Below are 9,828 nucleotides of genomic sequence, written 5' to 3' on the forward strand. Positions count from 1 at the left end.
ATGCTGTCAGAATTTTGCCATACTTCCAGTCCTAGGAAGTAATGAAGAAGTTCTAAATCTTTCATCTCAAATTCTCTAATGAGATCTTTTTTGCATTGATCTATAAGATGATCATCATCTGTTATTAGTAAATCATCAACATACAGTATCAAAATTACAATATCATCTTTATCCCTTTTATAATATAGATTTGGATCAGCTTCATTCTTGGAGAATCCTAAGCTAGTGAGATACTTATCAATTGTTTCATACCATGCCCATGGAACCTGTTTAAGCCCATAGAGAGCTTTCTTGAGCCTGCAAACAAAAACTTTAGGGTTATGAGTTTCAAATCCTTTAGGTTGCTCCAAATATACCTCTTCTATAATCTTTCCATTCAGAAATGTTGTTTTTACATCCATATGATGTACTTCCCATCCCTTTGATGCTGCAGTAGCTAGGACTACTCTTACAGAGGTGTATCTAGCAATATAAGCGAAGGTTTCTTCATAATCAATTCCCTCTTTCTGAGAGAATCCCCTGGCTACAAATCTAACTTTATATTTTCCAATGCTACCATCAACAGCATGCTTGATATATCCACTTAGAAGAAACAACGGATTTTCCTTTAGGTCTTGGAACAATTTCCCAAACATCATTCTTAATAATGGATTGGTATTCTTTCGTCATAGCATCCTTCCAAGCTGTATGTTTAATAGCATCTAAAACATTGGTTGGTTCTGATTTAGATAAATCACTCATGTTTGTTGCATAACTAGAAAATCTTTTGGGTCTTTTGCTTTCTCTAAAGGTTCCAGATGGTGCAACAAAGTCTTGTGCTTCCTCTACTACCTTAATGGCCCAAAGTGGTCTTTTTTTTGGATTTTGAGTTTCTTTAAGATTAAAATCTTGAATTTCATCTTCAATTTCTTCAATGTTCTCCCTTTGAAACTTAGATTCAATATTTTCTTCAGAACTAGGTAAGGGAGAGGGTTCTCTAGAACTTAGGGTTCTTTTGTATGCTAAATCTTCTTTGAATATTACATTCCTACTAAGTTCAATGTTTTTCTGACCAGGTATGAAAATCTTATATGATTTAGATGTTTCATTATACCCGAAAAAAATACCTTTCCTCCCGGAGGGTTCTAACTTAGTTCTCTTTTCTTTTGGAACATGAATATATACTGGGCACCCAAAAATCTTAAGATGACTTATATTAGGTTTAACCTTAGTAAAGACTTCTTTAGGAGTTTTATCTCTAAGGTAGGAGCGAGGACTTCCATTTTGAATATAGACAGTAGTACATGAGGCTTTTGCCCAAAGATAATATTCTAAATTTTGATCAAATATCATAGCTCTTGTTACTTCTATAATTGTTTCATTCTTCCGTTATGCTACCCTATTTTGTTGTGGGTTATAAAGAATAGTATACTCTCCCTTAATTCCTGTTTCTTTACAAAACTCTTTAAACAAATATGAAGTATATTCCCCTCCATTATCAACCCTAAGAGTTTTAATTTTGTGTCCTGATAAGTTTTCAGTTAAGATTTTGAATTCTTTAAATCTCTTAAGGATTTATTTTGATTCTTTACACTTTGAGAAGTAAATCTAAGTTTTTCTAGAGAAGTCATCTATAAAAAGTATATAGTACCAGAATTCTCCAAGAGAAGGAATGGACATAGATCCACATAAATCTGAGTGGATTAAGTCCAAAACATTGTTAGTTTTTCTGGTGCTATCATGAAATGGACTTTTGGTGTTCTTACCCAGACCACATCCTTTGAATATGCTTGAGTGATCTTTATTTAACTTAGGTAAACTAGTTACCATCTTCTCCATAGTTGATAAGGTTTTGAAATTTAGCTACCCTAACCTTATGTGCCATATTTCGTTTATATCAGCAGCTTCATGAATTAAGGCCTGAATAGGTTGACAAGGTTTTGTATTTAGTTCATACAAGTAACCCTTTCTTTGACCAATCAACTTTGCTTTCTTAATTGAAGAGTTCTTAAACTAGGTTATTACTTTACCGTCCATGAATGCAACATTATGTCCATCATCTTCAATTGTTGTAACCAAGATTAGATTTCTTTTTATTCCTGGTACATAAAGTACTCCTTTGAGATGTGGAGAACTACCTGACTTCAGTTTCAAGGTGCAATTCTCAATTCCTTTGACTAAATGAGCGGAATTATCACCGATGGTAACTTCGCCATCAGCTTCTTTAAATATAGAGTCCAATGCTTCCTTGTATCTTGTGATGTGTTGAGATGATCCGCTATCAATTACCCATGCTTTGCTTGATACTTCATTTGATAGTGCAAAATACAATACATGATTCTCAGGATCATAGTTATCTTATTTCCTAGTAATGTTTGTACAATTTACTCGTTGCTTTGTATTCTCAAGGCAATTAGATCATAGTTTCCAAATTTTTCACATTTGAAGCATTTTATTTTGGATAGATCTTTCTTAGGTTCGTCATTTCTTTGATTATCTTTCTTCTTCTTGAAGTACTTCTTCTTACCTTTATATGAATTTGTATTGAGAACATGAAGTTTTTCATCTTCAATTTTCAATCTTCCTCCTTTCTTAAGTTTCCTTGATTCTTCTTGTAGGCAATCTCCTTTAACTCTATTAAACTTTGGAAGATTGTCTCTAGCACTTACTCCTTGTGAGAATGTTTCCCATGAATTTGGTAACCCATCTATAGCCATAAGTGTTAATTCCTTGTCTTCAATTATGATCCCTATACTTGCAAGTTCGTCTCTTAGACTAGCCACCCTTAGGAAGTAAGAGTTCATAGATTCTCCCTTCTTTATCAGAATACAATTTAGTTGCCTTTTTAATGCAAGGGTTCTAGTTGCATTGTTAACCTCATGCATCTAATAATGCATTCATCATATGAAATGTTGTTTGATGTTTCATTAGCATAGGTACTATTTCATTTTCCACTCCACCTAATATGATCTGCATGGCTTCCCTATTTCCTTTACTCCATATAGTTTTATTGGGTTCAACAACAGGTTGCTTGGATGCTGAATCAACAAATTGTTTCACATCATTGTCTTCAAGAATCATCGTAATTCTGAATTTCCAAGTAATGAAGTGTTCTTTCCCATCAAACTTGTCCTCGGGTCTAATTGTGCTTGCCATTGAAGATGGATGGATGTTGCTAGATATGAAAGTCTGATTGTTAATTTGCAGAGCCTAGGTTCGACAACCTGGCTCTGATACCATATAACGTTTCTGCAAATTCTGTTGTAAATCAGACTAAGATAATACCTTGTATGCTTTTCCCTTTGCTGAAGATGATCTTCTATAATTCAGACTTGTATGAAGGATAACCAAAAGTATTAAATGCTATTCTGAAAATTGTTTTATCTCTGCAATAATTCGTATAGGGCAGAATTGCTAAAGGAGCAGTCCATATGTTATTTGTGTGTCCTTTATCTACAACCATACCCTTTATAAATAGGGCAAACAAAGGGCCTGTCCCTTGAAGGGACATGACCCTATCTAGGTTGGCCCTACATTGTTTTCTCATAATCGGCATCAAGGAGTAATAGCTTTTATTTGTTTATTCAAACTAACTAAGATTAGTTAAGTTCAAACTTAAATGCCATAATCCAAGGGAGATGCCAATCATGCCTAAACAAGGAAAATTATATATAGGTCTTCCATGCCAGAAATGATCTGTGGAATCAGATCAGTACGGTAATCAAAGTTACAGATTTAACACAAGACAGATATCTTGCCCAGGTTTTTAACATTTAATTATATGATTTTAGATATTCCATAAAATGTAAAATAATAACAAGAACAAATACTACATGAAATGGAAATTTTTCCTTCTAAATAAACTTTATTACTCTTCCATTCTTATGCAATTTCCTCATTCCAAATCAATCTGATACTGTACATAACAAACCATTCAAACAAGTTCCACAGCCATGCACAGAAAAAGAAAAAAAATCCCACATAAAAATATTGCTCATACACTTGACATGAAAACATTGCTAGGTGAAATTTAGCGGTAAATTATAATTGATAAGACTCTCATCTTGTCGTCCAAGCTGTCATTTTGGAGATTTAAAATAATAATCTCCATGCAAACCAGTACACAGTTGACATAATTGAGAAACAAAAAGAAGCAGATTTTGGGCTAAAATCTTGCCATAAAACAAAGTTCAAACAAAGATAGCAGTGCATCAGTGCACTAACAACAGAACTTGCTGTGACTCCAACAAGAACAGAACTGAATTCCCTTCACCTAGTAAATACTCAGCCACATTACAACCCTACAACACTAATTCCCAAAATTCATGAGGGCAATGAACTCAAAAGCAAATTCTGTGAACAATTGACAGTCCAGACTCCAGATTCATCATACTCTGACTTTGCAATCCACATCTGCATTTAAAAAAATTAATCATTAGCATTTACACAAAATTTAGAACACTACATGGAGATATAAACCGTACAATTTTATCAGATCACAGAATAAGAAACATTAAAAATACTGCTGGTGATTACCTGTTGGAACGTGCTAAGAGATGCCAAGATTGACCCTCCAATCCAGACACTGTACTTCCTTTCAGTAGGTGCAACAACTTTAGTTTTCATGCTGCTTGGGGTAGGAGCAGTAATTTCTTTGCTCATACGATCAGCAATGCCAGGAAACATTGTTGATCTGGAGGTTCATAACTCTTCTCAAGGGAGGAACTGGTCTTGCTTGTCTCAAGCTCCTGTTCATAGTCCAGTGCTACATAAGCAAGCTTCTATTTCATATCACAAAAAATTGCACGCTCAGCAGTAGTGGTGAATGAGTACCCTCTGTCAGTCAAGATCTTCATTAAAGCATCTGTCTATTTACATCAAGCAAGATCCAACCTAAGGATGGCATGGGGAAGTGCATATCCTTCATAAATTGGACCAGTGTGGCAGACACCATCCCAGAATTGAGAACAATACCTCTAATATATATTTTACAATTATAATTAGTAGTCCAATGTAATTTCAAGGATATACGAGCATTATAAAAATATCGCCCTTTCTGTTGCAAGATTATGGAAGACACACTCACCGATTGTACGACCACTTGCATAGAGAAAGAACAGCTTAAATTGCAACTTGCATTGCCGGTGTATTGAATGTCTCAAACATAATCTTATTCATTCTCCCTGTTTATGTTTGGGTTAAGAGGTGCATCAGTGAGGAGAACATGTTCTTCTGGAACAACTTGAAGCTCATTATAAAATGTGTGGTGCCAAATCTTCTCCATATCATCCCAGTTGGACACAATTCCATGCTCAATAGGGTACTTCAATGTAAGGATACCTCTTTTAGATTGAACCTCGTCACCTACACACACATCGTTTGTTCCCATCCCCACCACAACTCCAGTGTCGAGGTCTTCCCATGATACTGGAAAAAAATGCCCTGGGAGCATCGTCTCCAGCAAAACCAGCCTGGCATGAAAAGACAGAAAATGTTTAAATTTTTACAGAATCCATCTTGAAAACTAAATAAATATGAACTAGTGCAGATGGCAACTATAACAGAACATACCTGAAACTATATGATATCAACCAACAGACTTTCTAAGATGACTAGAATTTAATAGCTGTCAACTGGTGGAAGTTAACAAACTCACCTTTACCATTGCTGTGCCATTATCACAGACAAGGGGCTGCATGTCCTCTGCATCGGCCATGCTGCCAAAAAAGTATTGACTACAACGGAGGCAGTTAGGCAGCTATTAACAGTCAAAATCAGAAAAACAACTTTCTAAAGATATCATGCAATAGAGAAAAAGCAAGTGTAGGAGAAGAAATCAACTGGAAACTGCATGAAATATAGTAATACTTAGTTGTAGAACTTACATAAAACACAAAGAAAATAACCATTCAGTTGCAATGGGCTGACAATCCTCCTTGTTAAAATAAGGAGGCAGTTTGACTTCCTAAGAACATACCCCAATTTTCCATTTCATTAAACAGTTCGAGAGCATCATGCATGCTGTTCACTAAAGAATGCTGCAGAAAGAAAAAAACATATTTACCAGTAAAACCTGGCAGCTACAAAATGCTAATGCTCACATCATACCAAGCTCTGATTTTCCATTCTTTCAACTGTTTTCATGCTCACTAGAACTTTGTGGTCTTGCAGAGTCCAATCTTTAATATTGAGTAAGTCACAGAATTGGGTAAAATCCCTTTCTTCACCATTTCATCATGCAGTTCCACAGCCCTTTTCATGTCGCCCTTGTTACAGTATCCAGCAATTAAAGTTGTGTAAGCAACAACATCAGGTGATATTCCCGTTTCTTCCATTTCATTAAACAGTTTGAGAGCATCATGCATGCTATTGGCTTGGCAATACCCATTGATTAAAGTAGTATAAGAAACAACATCTAGCATTATTCTTGTTCTCTTGATTTGATAGAGCAAGCCATGAGCATCCCGCAAATGATTTGTCTTGCAGTATACATTAATAATGATGGAATAAGTTACAACATCAGGTGGAAGTCCCCTTCCCAACATCTCGGAATAAAACTCAAAAGTCTTGTCATAATTTCCTAATCTACAGAAGGCTGCCATCAGGGTACCGTAAGTAACCACATCAGGTAGAATTTTCTGTTTCACCATACTGTTAAACACCATCAAGGCAGCATGTGCATCACCTTTCTTAAAAAGTCCATCTATAAGACTTGTGAATGCTACAAGATCAGGGACATATCCCTCCTCCAACATTCTGGGATACAGCTTAAGAGCCTCTCCAATATTCCCTTGTTTGCATTGTCCACAAATCAAACTACTGAAAATATCAATGCTCTCAGGTAGGCCCCTCTTTAACATTTCTTCAAACAATCTGTGTACCTGCTGTATTTTGTAGTCTTTGCACACTGCATTAGTTAGTGCTGTCCAAGTAACTGCATTAGGGACAATACCTTGATCCACCATTTTATCCAGAAGTTGAAGAGCTCTGTTGGCATTGTTTTCCTTACAAAGTCCACTGATAAGTGCATTGTAAGTAAAAATATCGGGCAATATACCCTTGGTAAGAAAACCTTCAAAAATCTTTAAGGCCTGATCCAGATTACCATTTCTGCTGCACCCATGAATCAAGATGGTATAAGTAACAATATCTGGAACCAAATTCTGCTCAACCATTTTGCCAAAAAAAATCAGTGCCTCAGCCATATTGCCTTGTTTACAGCACCCATCAATCATAATGCTGTACATGACCCGGTCCAAGATAAATCCTGAACACTTAATTTCCTCAAAGAAATCTAGTGCCCTGTCAAGTCTCCCAATCTTACAAAGACTGTATAGGAGAGAACTGCAGGTAAAATTGTCCGGCTTTATGTTTCTGGCCACCATTTCACTATGCAGATGCCATGCTGTTACAAGATCAGCTTTTTTGCAATATCCATTAATAAGACTGCTGTAGCTATAAGCATCGGGAACTAATCCTTTGGTACACATTTCCTCAAAAACTCTCCTTGCATCATTTACCTCACCTTGCTTGCAAAATCCATCAATAACTACATTGTAACTCCAAGAATTAAATACAACACCTTTCTTCTCTAAATCCTTTAGAAGCTTGAGGCCTACCTCTGTTCGACCAATCTTACAATGTTCATGGATAATGGTAGTATAAGTGACAGCGTCGGGAACGATTCCAAGAGCTTCCATTTCCATCAAAAAATAATCCGCTTCATCTAATCTACCAAATTTACAATAGGCTCCAATCAATATGGTATAAGTATACACATTAGGCAACGCATCCATCCGCCTCATTTGGGTGTACACACTGGATGCCATTTTTATTTCATTGTGGTCAATCAAACCTTTGAGAAGAAAATTAAAGCATGAAACAGAGGGCACGTGCCCCTCTACCTCAACCAGACTAAGTATTTCCAAGGCATTTTTAGGCATTCCACACTTCGTGTATGCCTTAATCACTACTTCAACTAAAGTGGCTGTGAACGGGGTATTCATATTTTCATATATCAAAGCATAAAATACATCAAATGGTCTCAGAATCAATTCCTGAAAGAGTTCCCCCGCCAATAAAAGGGCTCTGTATTTCATTCCTGATTGAATTAAAATACAAATAATCGTTGAATAGAAATGAAGAATGTGAGATGAACCAGAGTATTGTTTAATGAATTTAAACAAACAAAAAGCCATATTGGGGTATGTATTTAACATTTGTAGAAGAGAAAAGGTATGCTGAGAAGTCCACCTGGCGATCATATGAGGTCTTAGAGTGGGATTTTTATGTTGAATGGCTCTGAGAATGTGCCAATCCGCTTCCTCCTCGTCATCTTTATGGAATGTGCTGTTTCCTTCTGTACTGTAGTGTGCCATTGACTTATCAGCATAAACTGAAAATGAATGTGGCCTTAGAATTTCAATATGTTTTTGTAAAATAAAGAGATGAAACTGGACCTGAAGCTTCGGTGCCTTCATCCCCTTCCTCTGCTGGGGAGAAAATTCTTCTTTACTAAGTGTTTCACATCGAACATGTGAATGTTAGTCTGAACCAGGTTTTAGTCTACGCACTTAAAACCCTGCCCCCGAAAGAAGATTGATTTGTTGACCTCCACCTCCCTCTTCTTGCCACAACCAAGTTTTCCGACCTGGTGGACACGTCACATTAGATAAAACATTTGTTGATTTTGGACACGCTTGTTGCGCAGAAAGGCAAAGGCACACATTCAGAAACCAAAAATATATCAAGCAGTAAGAATTTGTTCTTAGCTCGAAATCATCCCTGATATTTTGATAGTTGTCTATAGCTTTCTCCAAGCTTACTCTACTCCACGCAGGCATGGTATCCTCTGCCCCTGTTGGTCATATCCGCTTCTACAAAGGCATTCATGAAGTAATTTCAAATGAAAAATGGAATTCATGCCCATATATCGCTCGAGCTCTATTTCTTAAGACTCTGCCGTAGATGACACGATAATTTTGTCAAATGATTAATGCACTTTCCCTGTGAGACATCCTGCCAAACAGTTCTCTGCCTCCCTGCGTGTCTATCAATACGAGATCAATGACATTCTATAAAAATATTCCATAGCTCACCGACTATACAGAGAGGTCATTAGTATGATCCATTCTGTTGAAAGAGAAAGGGTGCTCGGTGCAAGATCTGATTAGGCTCACGGAGTCAGAGCCGTTGGTTTGAAGAGGAATTTTGTCAAACACTTCACATTCCTTCTCAGTTGCAATCGCTGTTATTTTCTATTCACTTCTTCCGTTTGATTAAGAGGAATTTTGCCAAACACTTCACATTCCTTGTCAGTTGCAATCGCTGTTATTTTCTATTCACTTCCATTTGATTACCTTCCATTCATGTGTAAATCACCATGATGTTTCATACAGAAATGCGCGTCAAGACTAATATCCTTTTTCTGAAAATTTATTCTTGGCTCGAAGTAATTAGATTTTTTAAACTGCCGACAGAAGAATATGTTGCATGTTTTTACCTCAGTTGGGTTGTTATCTTGGCCCGTGGCTATACAGCCACGAAAATGCACTTCCTTTACATTGCTTTTTTTAACTTTTTAAAAAATTCACTAAGTCCTCTCCTTCGTATGAAAGTGCATTTTCGTGGCTGTGGCTGTATAGACGTTGCCGTTATCTTGTGATTGGGGTGTAAATTGTGAATAAAATGTTTACAGAAAGTTAGATAATAAATAATTTTTTTAAAATTCAAAATGAAAGCGTGAGAACTGGTATCTTTTGAGGAATCTTAATCAAGTAACGATTTTTTTCTTTCATTTTTTTCATTTTCTATGGGAGAGGAATTAATAGCTGAGCGGGTTCCATCACC

At 36.4% G+C, this 9,828-nt stretch overlaps 1 protein-coding gene and 1 pseudogene across 3 annotated transcripts; both read right to left on the minus strand.

The window, feature by feature from the left end:
* Positions 1-3,995: 3,995 nt before the first annotated feature.
* On the minus strand, positions 3,996-5,913 carry LOC149566079 (actin-97-like; annotated as a pseudogene). Its single transcript, XR_016362105.1, has 5 exons — positions 5,865-5,913; positions 5,636-5,714; positions 5,066-5,450; positions 4,516-4,953; positions 3,996-4,392 (listed from the first exon to the last, which is right to left on the minus strand). The product of XR_016362105.1 is annotated as an actin-97-like (transcript).
* LOC149566080 (uncharacterized) lies at positions 5,865-9,497 on the minus strand. Of its 2 annotated transcripts, XR_016362104.1 has the most exons (2): positions 6,044-9,497; positions 5,865-5,944 (listed from the first exon to the last, which is right to left on the minus strand). XR_016362104.1 is itself a non-coding variant. In XM_089819515.1 (1 exon), exon 1 carries the CDS (start codon positions 8,457-8,459, stop codon positions 6,129-6,131), a length of 2,331 nt encoding a protein of 776 aa, XP_089675641.1. In that variant the 5' UTR covers positions 8,460-9,497; the 3' UTR covers positions 5,936-6,128. The 2 variants fall into 2 exon arrangements, 1 of the variants encoding a protein (XP_089675641.1); XM_089819515.1 differs by having other exon boundaries at positions 5,936-9,497.
* Between the last annotated feature and the right edge of the window lie 331 nt (positions 9,498-9,828).

This window comes from Cupressus sempervirens, chromosome 3 (genome assembly GCF_028749045.1).
Source record: "Cupressus sempervirens isolate cs-2001-9-10 chromosome 3, ASM2874904v1, whole genome shotgun sequence".
NCBI lineage: Eukaryota > Viridiplantae > Streptophyta > Pinopsida > Cupressales > Cupressaceae > Cupressus > Cupressus sempervirens.

Excerpts from the sequence above, each read along its gene's own strand:
- LOC149566080 (XM_089819515.1), bottom strand. The coding sequence starts at position 8,459 with ATGAAGGCACCGAAGCTTCAGGTCCAGTTTCATCTCTTTATTTTACAA.